The 16,846-nt window shown below is 38.3% G+C and overlaps 1 protein-coding gene across 2 annotated transcripts; it reads right to left on the bottom strand.

Moving 5' to 3' along the window:
* Positions 1-1,683: 1,683 nt before the first annotated feature.
* Positions 1,684-14,810, bottom strand: LOC124414086 (CCA tRNA nucleotidyltransferase 1, mitochondrial). Of its 2 annotated transcripts, XM_046894993.1 has the most exons (3): positions 14,663-14,810; positions 12,590-13,944; positions 1,684-1,695 (listed from the first exon to the last, which is right to left on the bottom strand). In XM_046894993.1, the coding sequence occupies exons 1-2, from the start codon at positions 14,732-14,734 to the stop codon at positions 12,610-12,612; spliced, it is 1,407 nt and encodes a 468-aa protein (XP_046750949.1). In that variant the 5' UTR covers positions 14,735-14,810; the 3' UTR covers positions 1,684-1,695; positions 12,590-12,609. The 2 variants fall into 2 exon arrangements, with proteins under 2 accessions (XP_046750949.1, XP_046750948.1); XM_046894992.1 differs by lacking the exon at positions 1,684-1,695 and having other exon boundaries at positions 12,584-13,944.
* Between the last annotated feature and the right edge of the window lie 2,036 nt (positions 14,811-16,846).

Below are 16,846 nucleotides of genomic sequence, written 5' to 3'. Positions count from 1 at the left end.
CGTATAAAAGGGCGATTTATCTGTAACAAAGTCTTGCTGAAGAGGAGATCGTTTTGGTTAAAATCGAGTCACGATTAATACGTAATTAGGCGTAGCCGCCGGAGCTTGGGAGCGCTTCGTGGGTTCTCGTTTTCACGAGCAATTCTGTCGAGACCTCGACAAAGTAGTGAAGGCGAAATTGAGTTATCAGTGAAAAGGGCCGCCGTTTGTTGCCGGAGGCGAGAACCAGCCATCCAGCCATCCAGCCATCCAGCCATCCAGCCACCCAAGCAACCCTGTTTGTACTCCGGTGTCCATTAGTAACACTATACTTAAATGCAGCCGTTCTGTGTTTGCGTTTCACCCCTTCCACCAGGCCGCGTTATTTTTCACCCTTAATCTCGCACGACTACAGGAGATAACGTTGAGAAAATCGTCTAACGCAATAATTTACTCATTTCTTTTCGGTCTTCGAGGTTTTTAGAAATTTATTTAAGATGGGTTTGGAGTTGTTTCAGCGATGAGCGATGTTAGAGTGAAATCAAAGGATCTGGATTACAGTTCAGACGATTCGGAATAACAATCTGTAGACTGAAGTCCTGTTCAAATTTTAGAATCAATAAATCACAGGATAATAATTGATATGTTATTTATGCCAACTATTTTGGAACATATCGCGTGCCAAATACCAAAAGGGCGCATGAAATTATTTTTTTTTTTTTTTTTTGCCATTCAACTTAGAATCAATCAAACCGTAAAGATTTTTGGAAAATTTTTTTGACGTACTAACGACAAAAGGGATTATTTCAAGGCATAGGAAAATTTTGCCTAAAACCAAAAGGGGGTGTAAAAAAAAAAATATTCATGTTTCGCTCTGGAACATAAAAAAATGATTCCTTAAATGAAGCTATATCAGAATAAAAATGAAGAATGGGAAATTGAACTGTAGGATGAGTGGAGAAGAGGCAAAATGGATAAAAGCAAAAGAAAATATTGGAAGATTTAAATGAAAATTTTTTTTCTTGGAATAGTTGTTTCATTTGTGATGAAAAAAAAAAAAATTCATTTTCAGGCTCAAAATATGTTTACAAAGCCATTTGCCAAAGAAAAATAATATTTTACGTCCTTTTGGAATTTGGCACGTGATATATACTTTAAGAATCGTAAAACAATATCTTCTTGTTCGATTGTATTACGTTTTTTCATTGAAATTTGAGAAGTTTTATTATTAGTTTATTGTGAAAAGAGAAGAAAGTAAAAATTCTGTGATCAACTTATTAAGGACGAGTAGACAATCAAGTCGAAAAAGTTTGTAACAAACAAAAATTTGATAAAACAGAGCTTTAAATAATTTCATCTAGGAGCTAATCGATTACATTCAACAACGAAATTTTCTATCTTGGATGAGAAAATTCTAAAGCAATGAAATTCAACTATAAACACGTCATTAGTTCAACTATGTGATGGAAATATTATTATTATCGTATTTTTTCACCGTAAAAATCCATATTTCTTATCTGATTCTATAATGAGCAACAGCTGATTTTATTCGTAAATAAACTCCGCACGAATCGTCCAAGTCAAGTCGTGTTAACAATAACTTATTTCTTGACGAATCAAAAGCTTAAAATCTGTAAATCATAACGATTTTATGTATCAGATTTTTTTTTTTTTCTGCTAGACCAACTCAAGAAAAAAATCTGCCTCAAACAATTTCTAAGGAATTCATTTACTACTAAACTGAGCTATTTTTTCATAGAATCAGTCTAAGTATGTAGAGATTTTTGGGTAAAAAAATAGTGAAGTAACGTGATTTCTCTGACGTTGTAAAACAACAAGGTATTAACAATTGAAATTCAGTAATGAAAGGTTTTTTTTTTTTTTTTTTCATCACAGAGATTTTCTTGAGCCAGATTTAACTTGACTAGCTTCAGTTGAATCGACCCGTCCAATTTTCGTTTCGTCATATTTTTAATCAAACAGATTTTGACCTGACTTTACGAATATCATCGGCACGATTTGCGAGTGTAAAACCTCGTCGTAATTAGCCGAGATTTGTGGTTACCCGATTTCGCGAAAGCGAAGCGCGAAACCAACACAATGCAGAATCGCCCGGGGCGCGTTGGTGACTTGATAAAAACGAAATTGGCTTTCAGTAGCGGAGCTCGGGGTGCAAGTTCTATACACGCGGCGGTTTCCTCCCCCTTTTCTCGCGCGAAGGAGGGACAGGAATAAGTGAGATTGTAAGAAAACACTTACTGCCTTCTGGCTATGTATACGCACACACTTCCCACGCGTATCCCAGCCACCCCGAAGGTGCGACGGTCTATTTATGGATGATGGTGTGGGTGCGTTGGTTATACGCTTCGTCGGGAAACCGATTTTTCAACATCCAAGCCCCCCGGCCTTTATGCGTTGAGTTTACCGGTGTGAATACGAGTTCAAGCGTGAAAAAATAAAGGGGTGGAGCGGGGGGGGGGGGGGGGGAAGTGGGCCCCTTAAGAAAATAATCCCTAAAATTAGAATAAAATGTTTATTTTTCGTATGGAAAAAATTATGTTTAATTATTATCTAGCTTTTTTGAGGAAAGGTAACGGTGAATTCAAGTTGAGAAAAATTATTGACTGATTTTTTTCTCTCTCAATATCACGTGTTTGATAGTTGTAGAAAGTGAAAACTTTCACTTTTTTCCATATTAACAGCGAATATACTATACTTATAAAAAAATATTGCGAGATGTTTTTCTTTTTGTTCGTTTTTTTTTTTACCCCTCAAAGCATTTTAAGCTATAAAAATTTTCATTCAATTAAATTTCAAGTTATTGTTAAGCAAATTTATGTAATATATATTCAAGTTTACTTTGAAAACATCTTTCTTGTAGTAATAAATAAATTTGCTCGAGATGAAAATTAATTGAACAACATGATTTTGTAGCAGTTAAAATTCTTTGCAAAAAAAAAAAAAAAAAAAACATACACAAAAACCGACAATATTTTGGTATAAGTTTCGCGATTATCCAAAGTCACCTTAAAGCTGTGTGATTAAAATCGATAGATCTGCTCTTTCAATCAATCCGTTTTTTCGATTAACACAATTCGTGAAATTTTTAGTCTAAATCATCTGAAATCAATAAAATTCATGTAAAACTGCTTGGACAGAATTTATACCTTTTTTGCAATCACGTGTGCATTAATTTAAAGAACTATTTTTACTTGACGAAGTCCTTGTACTTGTCACTGATAAAAAAAAGTTGCTAAAAATCATCTTGCTGACTCACTTGACGTTTGGGAAAATTTTGATCCTTTAGTGAATTGGCGGTGCGATAAAAACTATATAATTTCGGATTTTTCGGAATGAAGGAATCGACTATATGTATATGACGGTCGCCAGTTTTTTGAACCGTGGCGTGGATGCAAGCGGTCGCAGCTTGAATTACGCGGTGGGATCGACTAGACGGCATTACAGCACCGGTACTCTGTCGCGGTTTCGAAACATCTCTAGTACACCGTGATGGGCGACATGCAGAGCTGCATGGTTGATTCCCTCTTGCACTCCGATACGTCGTCGGCACAACACAGAGGCTCGATGTACGATCTACTCATCTGTGCAACGGTACTAGGACCGAATAACCCAGAAGTAATAACTCAAAGAAAAATAATCCACACAAAACAACTCGTAACAAAAATAACCCATGAAGAAAATAACGCATTCGAAATTTAATTTAACTTAATATAATTCAAATTTTTATCACTTTTTTATTTCAGGTTATTTTTGTTTGAGTTAATTTTTTCTTTGGTTATTTTTGTGTCGAGTTATTTTTCTCGCATGCTATTTTTGGTTTTCGTTTTATTTTTGTTTGGGGTAATTCTGTTCGAGTCATTTTTTTACTGATTAATTTTGTCTTGGGTTATTTTTTTCTCAGGTTATTTTTCTCTCGCGCTATTTTTATTTTAGGTGATTTTTTGTTTGTATTATTTTTTTCGGTTACCTCTATTCGGGTTATTTTCGTACTGGGTCATTTTTGTTAGGGTTGATTTTTTCTTTGGTTATTTTTCCCTCAGGTTATTTTCGTCTTAGGTTATTTTTGGTTTGACTGATTTTTTTTTTTTGGGTTACTTCTGTTCAGCTTATTTTTGTTAGGGCTGATTTTTTCTTTGGTTATTTTTCCCTCAGGTTATTTTCGTCTTAGGTTATTTTTGGTTTGACTGATTTTTTTTTTTTGGGTTACTTCTGTTCAGCTTATTTTTGTTAGGGTTGATTTTTTCTTTGGTTATTTTTCCCTCAGGTTATTTTCGTCTTAGGTTATTTTTGGTTTGTCTGATTTTTTTTTTTGGGTTACTTCTATTCAGCTTATTTTTGTTAGGGTTGATTTTTGCTTTGGTTAGTTTTGTTTTGGGTTATTTTCCTCTCAGGTTATTTTTGTCTTAGGTTATTTTTGACTTGATTTTTTTTTTTTGGGGTTACTTCTGTTGGGTTATTTTTGTTTCAGTTCATTTTTTCTTTGGTTAATTTTGTCTTGAGTTATTTTTATCTCTGGTTATTTTTCTCTGAGGCTATTTTTCTGTTGGGTTATTTTTGTTCGGATTAATTTTGACTTCCGTCGGTCATCGTATACAACACATTGAAAATCAACTGCACAGTTACATGAATAAATTTTTAAATCCCTACAGGTATGACTATAATTTTTGATTTCCAGTTTCGTCGGAATTCAAGATCGATATAAAATAAATCGGTTCAAACTTTTTGTTTACTTTTCGCCTGTTACCGGCGAACATCAGAATTCTCCCTCAATATTGGCCGGAAATAATTACCTCGTCTACTGGTTCGGGTGGAATTCAAATAAGGGCTTACGTAAACATTCCTGTAAAAAAAAAAAAAACTGACGAGCTTATTAATTAACGAATATATCCGCGCACCTCTCCGAGTACGGAGCAAAAAAATTTCAAAAATCTTTGTATGAAACAATACTTTGGGTATGAAAAATTTTCAATTACACTCTATCGACATGTTTCGAATCCGTGGTGATAATCATTACAAAAATCATTGGGAAAAATTCTTCGGATTCTTCTTCCAAAGCCCTGAAGATATAAGAAATAGCTAAAGCATCGAAATTAAACTGAACCTAGATTTTTTTTTTTTTTTTTCATTATTATTATGTTTAGAAAATAATGCTGCGACAATTTGATCATATATGCAAAACTTAGAACAGTGATGAACCCTGAAACAGTTCTGTATAAGATGCGAAGAGTTTTGTGAGTACCTGCACTAACGGGTGTTAAATGGGGAATCGATTATGTGTCAGTGGAAAAACTGTGTCGGCCCTACACGATCCGAATTTAATACAAAAGCAGAGAGGCACGTAAACGCATACAGAGAAAGAGAGAAACGGATTATAAGGTTGGTAAACGTGACAAAGTTTCCCTCTCGGTCAATGTCACCCTGCTGAAATTAGCCTCCCCCACCTCTACTTCTCTCTCTCTCTCCCACTATATAATATATATATATGTACGTTTATATAACCCTGCAAAACAGAATCTGCAGCACATTTTCCCGGGTGTCAATTACAGCTCGCTGAGTGTAATTTGAATTTCATATACCACACGTGTATCATATATATATATATGTAGAAAATACGTATGTAGTTTCTGTATTTATAAAATACACAGAGAAAGAATGAGAAAAAGAGAATCATTAAGCGAAACATGTTTAAAACAACAAAAGAGAGAGAGAAAAGAAAGAAAAAAACAAAAAAAAGAACCGAGGAGGAGAAAAAAACGGTCGAGATGTAAAATCTTCTTGTCCCTTATGAATCTTTTATTCGTTTGTTCCTTTTTTTTTCTTTTTACAATTTTTCTCGTTTCATCGACGTACGTTGTAAAATTCATTCGTCTTTCAACGGAAGTTTAACGAGTTATTTTAACGTATTACTAATTATCGCATACAGTGTGAAAACATCGACTTCTTCCACTGATCTTAGATGCATATCTTTTAATTTCTTTTTTTTTCCATCTTTAGGGGACATTCGTTAATTATGTGAGGACGATTTTAGCCATTTTTAATTCCATGTAAGAACACATAAGATTTCTTGGACCCCCCCTCCCACTTCTTAGTGTGCAAAAGCTTCAAAGTGTGCAAATATGAACACATTTACGATTTTAAAGACTTATTATGATTTTAAAAAAAAATTTCAATTATTAGCAATTTATAAACAAGTATGATTAAAAGGAAGAATTCTGATAATCGAATTGATTAGTCGTTAAGACGAAATCCTCCATCCTCTCGCGTATTTTCGAAAGGAATTTTCTCGGCATAGCAATTCCTGGAAGATCCGTTCTTTGACATACTAAAAGTTTTACACAAGTTAGACGATATTTGAAAGCCTGTAACCAATTCACGGTATTCATCTAATCACCGGCGTCTGAAGGTCCCTTCTATCTTCTTTTCATTCCATTTGATTTTTGATGAGACGATATCAGACTGAAAAATCAAAGGCCTTACTTCGTACCGCTAAGAACGTTTTCACTGTTTTCTACGCTTTATCAGACCAAGCATTTGAGACCGAGAAGATAAACGTCTGAGATCACGGAGGGAAAACAGGCTTTTTTAACGTCTGGCTGCGCGCCGATATTAATCAGAAACTAATGCGAAATGAAAGATGATTCGAATCTCTGTGTTCAAAACTTTTTTCTCCTCTCATGGTAAGTTGGCAAATTTTCTTACTCTTCGAAGTCTCCCTCGGTCGATAAAATCGCATTTTTCAAACTCGACAATGAATCCCTCCGCAGCGCAAAGCGGCTCCAAACAATATGCAAGAAAATAATTTTTGTCGCACAGGAAAACGTCGGCGAGTATAATTCCCTAATTTCTCGCTCTCGAGTCACGACGAAGCTCTCTCTCGTCTCCTTCCTCTGATGCCCAGAAATCCGGTGTTGCAACTCTCGCCGTACGGCGGCGGCGACAAGAAATTAAACAGTTAGATTCCCGGAGCCGTGAGAGGCAGCGGCGCGCTTCACGAGCGTCACTCACTCATGCCGAGCGTGGATCGCGGCGCGCGCTCGTTTCACGGAGAACTTTTTGCCGGACGGCGACAGCCGAGCGAAGCGAGAAATTAACGCCGCTTCTTCGTCGCCTTTATCTATCCATCTGGCACCTCTTCTCTCTCTCTTTTTTCTTTTTCTTTCTCTATTTTTCTTTATTTTTCCTGCATCCTTGTATTAATTTGCTGTCTATATGATATTGTCCAATTCGCGATAAACATGATAAAATATCTATCCATCTATCTATCTATCTATCTATCTATCTATCTATCTATTTATCTATCCATCTATCTGTCCATCTATCTTTCTCTTTCTCGTTCAGTTTTCGCCCCATTTTCCCCGTCACACTCGTCGTCGTCTCTGCGTCTTTCGGTGTGAAAACAGCACTGCTTTCTCTCTCCCTCTCTCGCTTTCGCTCTTTTTTCTTTCACTTGTGCATCGGCCGGGTTTCGCTACGCGTCTATATAACGCGGACCGCGGGAAACCTGTGTAGGAAATTCTTTGAGGGTTTTCTATGCGACTAGATGCGCCCACAAGCTCAGGGCACAAACGTCGAAGCCTCCTGCTGCAGCGCTTTCTTGAATTTCTTTGTGAACTCTTTTCCTCTACCGCTACAGCATTCCTTTCTTATATTACTGGAAGGAGTGACTACACTCACCCCCGGGGATTTACGACGCTCTCTATGTTATGAAACTCTCGTTTCCCCTTGAGGATTTTATACAGGAAATATCGAGTCCAGCTGATTCTCAATATAGAAATTCATGTGACGTTTCGTTCAACGTTTTTATACAATACCTACAGGAATATCAATCACTTCTCTTACAAGTTCGTCTTCATCGTTATGAATTATTTAGAAATAGAAACTAGTTCAAAATTTATAACATATGTCTCACGTGAATGGGGAAAATAATCGGTGATGATGGACACGTTGGGAAATTATATCGCGGCTGCTGAACAACTTCTGAATTGTCTAATTGGTCGATAGATTTTCTTTAATTTCGGTGAAAAGTAAACGACCCTTGTACTTTTCGCGTGCCTACCTTGTCAAGCTCTTACCAAAGTTTGGCCAAACTCAGTTAAATCCAGCCGATTTTTACTACAGAATTGAAAGACCGAATTCGACCGGATGTTAGAAGATCACTGCATTGGACTTGGATCTAGGTAACTGCATTTGACCACATTCCAATGCGTTAGAATACTATTTGCACGGAGGACCTGTAACATGTCAAGAAAACCTCAACGGATTCGACTGTACAAACGCTGGCTGCAATGCAATAGAATGGCGAATGGAAAGGCGCCGATACTTCTGCTCCAGGATATCTGTCGCCTCGGCCTCCACGTCAGATGTTGGTTGGGATTCCATTCCATAGACAAAGACGAGTTCGAAGTGGCCAGAGGAAGAAGCTTGAACTAAACGACGAAACTTCTCAAAGGAAAGAAAACTAGCATTGAAGTGCTTTCGTGTGGATTGTACTGTAGGACATTCTTTGGTCTACTTCGATCTCGAGTTACGTCCCTAAACAATTTGGTTAAAACATCGAGGAATGTAGATATTGATGAGGTCTTGCTAAAAGAATTGTTTGAAAGAGGTTAAAGGTCGTCGGTGTCTTATTCTTTAGAGTGACTTGTAGATACTCTTTTCCTCGATTACCAGAATCCATTTGCCAAAAGGATACTTAGAACCGAATCAGTTCTCCGTTAAATCCCACTGGGTAGTGTCTTCAAGATGTCTGAATGAACATTGAATGCCTTTCAGAACTGTCCAATATGTCATCATGATTTCCGAGAAACTGTCTGCCACGAATGTCGTAAATACCTCTGCGCCAAGGAGTCTGTTCTCAGACGCCGAACTTGGTTTTGTCATAAAATTCAAATCACCATTCGTCCGTTCCTTCGGTGAAACGTGAACGCTCGTATGATGATAACCAGACATCGTGCAGTCTTGGAGCTGGATATCTAAAACAGCATGATGGCTTCTTTCAAAACACCATCAAGACTCGTGCCAGACACTACCGAGATGATTTGTCGTTATGACTTAGCTTCCAACATCAGCAAGGATTTCCTAGGGCAAAAAAAACGGTCTTGACTCCTACCTTTGACCTACTTGTGTTAGTACTGCCAGTCCCTAAGTACCTTATTCTTTCCGCGGGTAGTCAAAGGTTCTCAATTCGTCGAGTATTGAGATTGTCACTTTGCAATGCTCATCTGGTGGATCAAAAATCAAACTAATGCAACCAGGCTGACAGCTGACTTTTGTGACCGTGTTTTTTCGCGTTGTGGATGGTACAACAGTCTTGCTATTGATTATGTTTAATCAGCTTATGTGAGTAATTTGAAATCCCAAGAAGAATTACGATTTGCCTCCACTAAAATCAAGAAACTTAGGTTATGTGGTGATGAAATGGCGGTAAGAACCAAGCTGTGACATCATAAGGAAATTTTCCAATAGAACATTCGATTTCCAGCCTCAGATGGCCAGTAGGTACCTGCCTCCACCTTTCCACGACAAATGTATGTATTACGAATTCAGTTCCAATCACTCCAACGATGACGAAAACAGAGGAAATCAAACGGTTTAATAATCCTCCGAAATTTTTCTTTCTCCTTTGAACCAATTTATGATGAATAAAAGGGAGCGTTTCCGCGGCAACGATTGGAGATTTACGAAATTGATTTTTAATGAAAGCAGGGGACAAGGGAGAGGGTCTACGTTGTGCTCTTTGGTTTATATCTTCACGAAACATGGTTGTTGTGTGGCTTTAGAAGCGCAGATTGAAAGTGGTTTGGTCCACCTGTGGTGAGATGAGACAGCCACAAGCTCCGCGGTCCTTCGAAGAGGAAAAAGAGGACAGAGAAGCATGGGGAAAGAGAAAGAGAGAGAGAGAAAGCTGGGCTTAATGCTGTTGGTACACAACCCAGCCTCCTCCTTCTCCTTCTCCTTCGCCGTGGCCCCGAACTCCGGTAACTCGTCTCGGCTCCCTCCGCCTTGGTTTGCTCTTTTGCCAGTCAACATTTGCTTTCGCATTTCCGCCGCCGCCATTCCTCCCTGCCCCACCCACCCAACCACCTCCCTGCTTTTCTTCCGCAAACCCTCTTGTTTGCAATTAATTATACCATATTAAATGCTCAAGACCATGTCCTTTGAACCGTTCCGTTCGTAACGTCTCATTAAATATAAATATATTCATCAAAATTTTGTCATTTCGCGGGCGTGGGGAAAAGACGCCAAAGTAAAGGAAACCGGAACTGGACCGGAAAAGGAACGTCGTTCCGCTGTCAGTTCGGACTTATCGAGTACTTACCGAAGCCTTTAAGATGCTGTGACAATCAGATCGTTTCAAGTTTTTTAAGAATTTTTAAACCACTTTTTCGAAGCAAACGGAAATTTTATTACCGAACGATTTCAGCGTTTTCAGATTTCGACATTGGTCCAAGTCTGTGACTATTCGAGGTAAAACAAAGTTTGTAGTTTTGGCTCGATTGTAGTTTTATTTTTTCTTGTTAGGAAATAAAACGGCCAAGAGAATCCTTCCATTCCAAATCCTGATAACTTTTTCCGAACACAATTTAACGTCCTCCAGGAATTCCCGAAGCTTTAGTGATCCTTGTGATGCTGCTACAAGCATTGACGATAATAGGGATCTTACAATTTTGTTCACGTCACGCTTAACGCCGTTTCGTTGAAATTTCAAACAGCGAATTCTTTCAACTCTCAAGTTTGATAATTTCGCGATCCACCACTTTGGCTAAGATTCAATCCATTTCTGGAGCTACGCCACTCCAGTCACCGTTTCTTTTTAAAAAACAAAAGGGAAAGAAGTGGTTTTATCAATTTATCCTGAAGACGCTGAAGAATAACGGTAGAGGTACCTTCTACTCAGCTCGAAGAAGAATCTAACGCCTTTTTATACATCGACGATTATGTTAGCGTGAGTGGAAGGAGACAGTGTCGATGAAAATCGCAAAGAATTTCACCACGGGTGAAATTTCTTCCCTTCCAACGTGAAAAGTGTAATACTTTCAACCTTTCAAATGAATCGGGAGTTTTCAAACGAATATACCTACAAAGTTACGAAATTTCGGAGCAAACGATGCCTTTGAAATATAATGCCTCCTTATTCTTTATACTCAATTTCCTTCGCCTCTTCGTCGGTTTAGCATCCGTCCTCCGTATTTTATTCATACAAATAAAATCAGAATCTCCCTTTTTCTTCATTGCGCTCCGCTCGGAGATCCGAGTTACTCTTTTTCTTTTTGGCTCAGGAGGTTTTATTTCATGTCCATAGCTGACGAGAGGCCAGTCGATGAAAGCTCGTCAAAATCTTTACTGCCCGAGGCTCAACGAGATAGGGCGAGAACGATGCTTGACGTCAAAGACGTCGTCCTGCTCTGTCCACTACGTGGAATAAGGAGAAGAATATATTGGACGAAAAGGGTGGAGGAGAAGGGAGGAACGGTGATCAAAGCATCGAACAACTGGTAAAATCTAATTTCCGAAATTCGACTGCAGATCCAATAACAAACAGACGTCGTTCTGACCTGGTCATAGAAGACGTTTGCCATTTTGGCTTGGAATATGTATATCCGGTTTTCAGACTTCACGAGGGTATTGATACAAACGTAAATGAAGCCAATTCGCATCTTGATTCCAATTCCCTTCACCTTCTATTTCACTCTTTATACAAAAATTTATGAAATTTTTTATATAAATAAACATCATTATTCTATGGTAAATTGGAAGTACGATTCTTTAGTGAAGCTAAATTGCACTCTGGAGAAAAATTCTGTTACTAATTATACCGGAAAGTTTATCTCTTACAACGATTTAATGAAAAGGACACTTTTTGGAAAATTCTTAGTATATTAACAGCTTTTTTATCTCGAGTATCTTGAATATATAACAGAGTCGATTGAAAATAAAATGTAAAAAATTCTAAGTTGACATTTATTTGATTCTAGATTTTTTTAAACTAACAATACTTCGAGTCGGTAAAGAAGTTCAACAGCTAGATCAGGTCTTGCTTGGTAAAAACGAGGCATTCGGTACACAACTTCAGAGATAGCGTCTCTAGGATTGGTTAGCTGGTGTTCCAGTACCCTGCACATGATAAGTTAGGGTGCGACAGCTAAAGAGGGTTGATACCTTGGGTAGAATTTCGCAGAATTACTGGGGTAAAAAGCCCGACGCGTCAGTTGGTCGATAAGGATGGAAATTAGCTTTTCGGCGTCAACTGGGTCCGCGATTTTAGTCACAGTTTCTCATAAATAATATTATACATAATTTCATGAGATTTAAAAATGTTCAAATTTTACAATATGTTAAAAGTATTTTAACAATTTCCCAGATCTCTAGAAGATTTTCACGAACTTTTGTAGAATTTCACATGGTTATCCAGATTTTGAGTGATCAAAGATTTTTTACTGTGTTCGAAGGGTTCTTCATCTTTCTTGTCTTTGGGTTACTTTCATTTTGCATCAATTAGCTGCATCGGTTATTGAAACGGTAAAATGAAAGTGTAAGAACTAATTGTAAAATGGAAATGAAAGATTATAACACAAACTCTCGATTATACACTAAGAATTCATCAACTATTTATTTTTTAATATTATCAGTAATCTCTTCAACAATGTTTGGTACAAGTTTGACAAGCTCATCGCTATCCAGTTGAAAATCTGAATCAATCCACTCTTCCTTGAGCCTGTTGATGACCAACCCCATGATTTTCCCAACCTTGACATGTTGTTTGAGCTGATCACCTCCGACGGGAAACCGAGGGGGTCGCCAATCAGCGAACTCCTTAAGAAGCTCAAGCTCGCCTCTGTATCTGAAAAGTTCGCAAACAAAGTCCTTGATCCCATGGTTCTTCCCCTTTGGCATAATAACCAGCTTCTGATAGATTTTGAGCGGTTTTTCGGACGGTGGACGCACGCGGTGCTGGACAAGAAACAGAGCGAGATCTCTATCGAAGGCAGAGAGCTTCAGCCTCCCATGGAGCCTCATGACCTCCTCCTCGTCCTTCAGGAGCGCTGATATGAGGCTGATGGGTCTCAGAGTGACGCCGTTTTCGGTGGCACGTTTGTGGACTTCGACGAGGGCGTCGACATCGGGGTGTTCGGGGAGGCCGATGTGCGTGGAAAGCTGGCACTCAACCATCTTCGCCAATAGCTCAAGGGCAAACCTTCCCTCCATTATCTTGTGCCACTCGGTCCAAATCCGCTCCCCGGCGACGCGATCGAGGCCTTCAACGTTGCTGCGGATGGCCTCGAGGGTGGTGGCGTCGTGGTTGTCGGGGTTCTCGGCGATGCGACCGTAAAACCGGAAGTACCTGAGGATCCTAAGGTAGTCCTCCTGGATCCTGGTCTCGGCGTTACCCACGAAGGCGATACGCCGCTTTTTCAGATCGTCGTAGCCGAAGAAGTAGTCGTAGACCGTTCCGTCCAGCCCAAGGAACATCGAGTTTATCGTCAGGTCTCGCCGGTTCGCGTCGAGCTTCCAGTCCTTCGTGAATTCGACCTTCGCGTGACGTCCGTCTGTTGCTATGTCGATTCTCAGGGTCGTTATCTCGAAATTCTCAGCGTCGTTTATCCGCGATGTTATCGTCCCGTGCTGCTCCCCCTTCATGTTTATCATCCGGATCTCCTCCTTTGTGAACATATCCTTCATCTCGTTGGGCGTCGCCGTCGTCGCGAAGTCCAAGTCCTTTGGACGGATACCCATCAGGATGTCCCGTACCGCTCCTCCTGCGATCCGGATCTCGTAGTTATACTTCTCAAAGAGGCCAGCTAGCGTCTTCAATTCCGGCGTGAATATCGTTTGGAATTCAGGTGTATCAAGCTTCATTATCACCGGGTCATCCCGCGACGCTGGGGCCTTTTCTCCCTCCATTTTTGTCGCCTTCCAACGCTCCGTAGAGTAACTTTTCGCCCCCTAAAATCATCGAGTCAAATTGATCGCTGGTCTTTTTCTTCACAGATTGAAAGTTAGGTTAGGCGTGAAAAAAGACCGCCAAATCGATAATTCCGTGACTGTTATGGTTAGGAATATAATTTTGATTCGGAAAGTAATTTACACCTCGTCAGGATTTTCAGGTATGAAAATTTTTTTAGGTATAAAAAACAAACTAATATGATAGTGAGGTAATGATCTGTCGAGAAAAACAGTTGAATAAGTAAATGAAATCATGGGTAACGAAATACGTTTTGGTATTTTGGTATTACTGTATGGAAGATGAAATTAGATAAAAATGCATTATCTAGTAATTAAAACATTGAAAGAGAGAAACGAAAAAATTTAGTGAAAAACGGAAAAATTGAAATACATGAACTAGCCAGAAAAATAGAATTTCAAAAGCATATAATGACGATATTTGTGAGTCCAAAAACTGAATGGAAAAATAGGTTATGTTAGAAAGGAAAAAGGAACTAGCGGACGCCGGTTTTAAGGATAATATTTATTTAATACCAATTAATTGAAAGTCGCTTAATTGTTTTTTACAGAGATTGGATTAGCTTGTCTTATAGGTTATAGTTTGCGTTGAACAACTTACGACAGTAAGTCTGTCGTAACAACACAACTTAGCTTATCCTAACCTAAAACTTAAAACGTCGTGCCGAATACCGGCTGGTAAATACAATCTAGAACTTACGCGAGTCAGCACGAGACGTGAGGAATGTTTGAAATGTCTGATGTATTTGACAAATGAACAAGTTATTATCATGGTTGAATAGTATTTAACCAACTCCCATTGTTCACGTTATGTTCTTGTGGAAGCTTCGTATTGTGTAAAATCTCTCGGACTTCGAGTTCGAGTTATCAGGGCTCAAAAGCATCGGCGAGAAACACAAGGTTCTGCAAAGCTGTCAGGAGATGGCGACACTCGTCGGTTTTCATATTTCGAACGATTCGAACGTCCGCCCGGCCGGTATTACAGAATTCTTTACTTTTTGTTACGAGATTGTACCTGAATTTTGTAACGCATTTATAGCATAACTTTTTAAAACATCAAACTACTCTCAATATCGTACGTATTTTTATATTCTAAAAAATTTCTCGTCATCTTACAAACTCCGATATTAATTTAGTTGCAGTTTTCCAAAATTTCTTTTGCTGCGCCGTTACCTTTCATTTTTACTCAACTCTAATCAAATTACGTACAAATATTAAAAACGCCTTCCCTACCACCGTAGCAAGTAGTAACAAACTGGTTTAACTTCTCGATCCTAAGTTTCTTACGTAATTTAAGCACGCACCTTTGTACACCAAACTTGCAACGGGTAATAATATTCCCGTTAACAGCTACCGACTGCAACAGCTTTGTTGACAGGTTGAAAAACGAAGATTTACTGCGGATTACATCGCTGGTAAATACGGCAACGTTTACTTTAAATCCAGCAGATACGGTGCGTCTGAATGTTCTCTAGTCAAATATTCCTGACTGGAAGACTCATTATCGTCGTAATTGTTACGCGTTCAGCTGATGCTGATGATTCATTTCAAATTCATACCAACCTTTCATCACAGATAGTGAGAGATGTTTATTGGGAAATCTTATGTATTGATATCTTCATCGTTGTTTCTATGAAAATTTTTCATAAACTGTTTCCCTGAACTGTTGATACAATGAATATCGAAACTCTAAAGAATTTTTTTTCCGTATGAAGAGAAATTCTTTTTTTTCGCTTTCTATTACTCTGTCATAATAAGCTTCGTTGTTTCATTTTTTACTCTAATTTTTAAATACAATTACTTTCGTTAATTAATTTATTCTTTACGCTCTTGAAAGTTTGAAAAATATTCAGGATACCGAGACTTGACTTATATTTAACTAAAAAATTATTCGGCATAGTTCTAAAGTTATCGGGATCAATTTCTCCACCTTTTTCAATTTTTCTTCCTATGAAATTCATTTCTTTCGTTCACAATTCCATTTACAAGATTTTACACATCTGCTGAAACGGCACTTGTAAAACCACAGATTTTTAAATCGATACCAATTCTCGATCATTATTCTCGAAAATACCCGCACAAAAATATTTCCGATCATAATATTGTAGGAAAAAAAACACAATTTTCGCAATGATTGTTCGTTCTCCTTAAAAATCTTCCATCTCTTCACTTTTTGGTACGTGTCAACGATTTTTGAAGATACTTTTATACTTTCTGTCATTTTATATATGATAAAAAAAAACCAAAAAAAATAGCTCTCATTTAACCCCAAATTTTTGAAAATAAATATACATACAACATACGGATCGTATGGCGACGTGGCGTTACGGAAGTTATTTAGCGAGTATATAAGCAGACACGGGGGTAGATGGGTTGGTGGGTGGCTTGACCCTAAATAAATCATTATGCAATTATAAATTCATGCCGTATCTCTCAGCGGTTAGATAATAATTAAATAGGCATTATTCCTTGCGGTCGACCTCTGTGGGATGGTACTCGCTGATAGGGATCTTTATTATTCAGTGGTGTGTCGCGTTCTACCGTTCGCAGTAGCTAGCTAACGTAAGGGTTACTCCTAACGAAAGATTCGAACGAAACCCGCATTCGAACAAATTACCTTCGATAATGGCCTCAATTTTTTACTCAATAGTTTGAGTATTGATGAGAAATTAACAATTTGTACATAAAAAAACAAAAAACACTTTCAATCAATTTCCCATTTACTTGCGAATTCCGGATCACTTTGACCCTCGAATTTTCGCTAATGTTGGCTTTTATGCGAGTTTCAAACAATTCAATGTGGTTTTTGGCGGAGTCAAAGACCAATTTTCATTGTTTCTCTATAGTAGGCCAGTTTCAACATTATTGTGACACCATTTTCAAC

This window comes from Diprion similis, chromosome 13, assembly GCF_021155765.1.
Source record: "Diprion similis isolate iyDipSimi1 chromosome 13, iyDipSimi1.1, whole genome shotgun sequence".
NCBI classification, from domain to species: Eukaryota; Metazoa; Arthropoda; class Insecta; order Hymenoptera; family Diprionidae; genus Diprion; species Diprion similis.
Note: the sequence above shows the minus strand (reverse complement) of the source record. Positions and strands in the feature narration are given on the sequence as shown.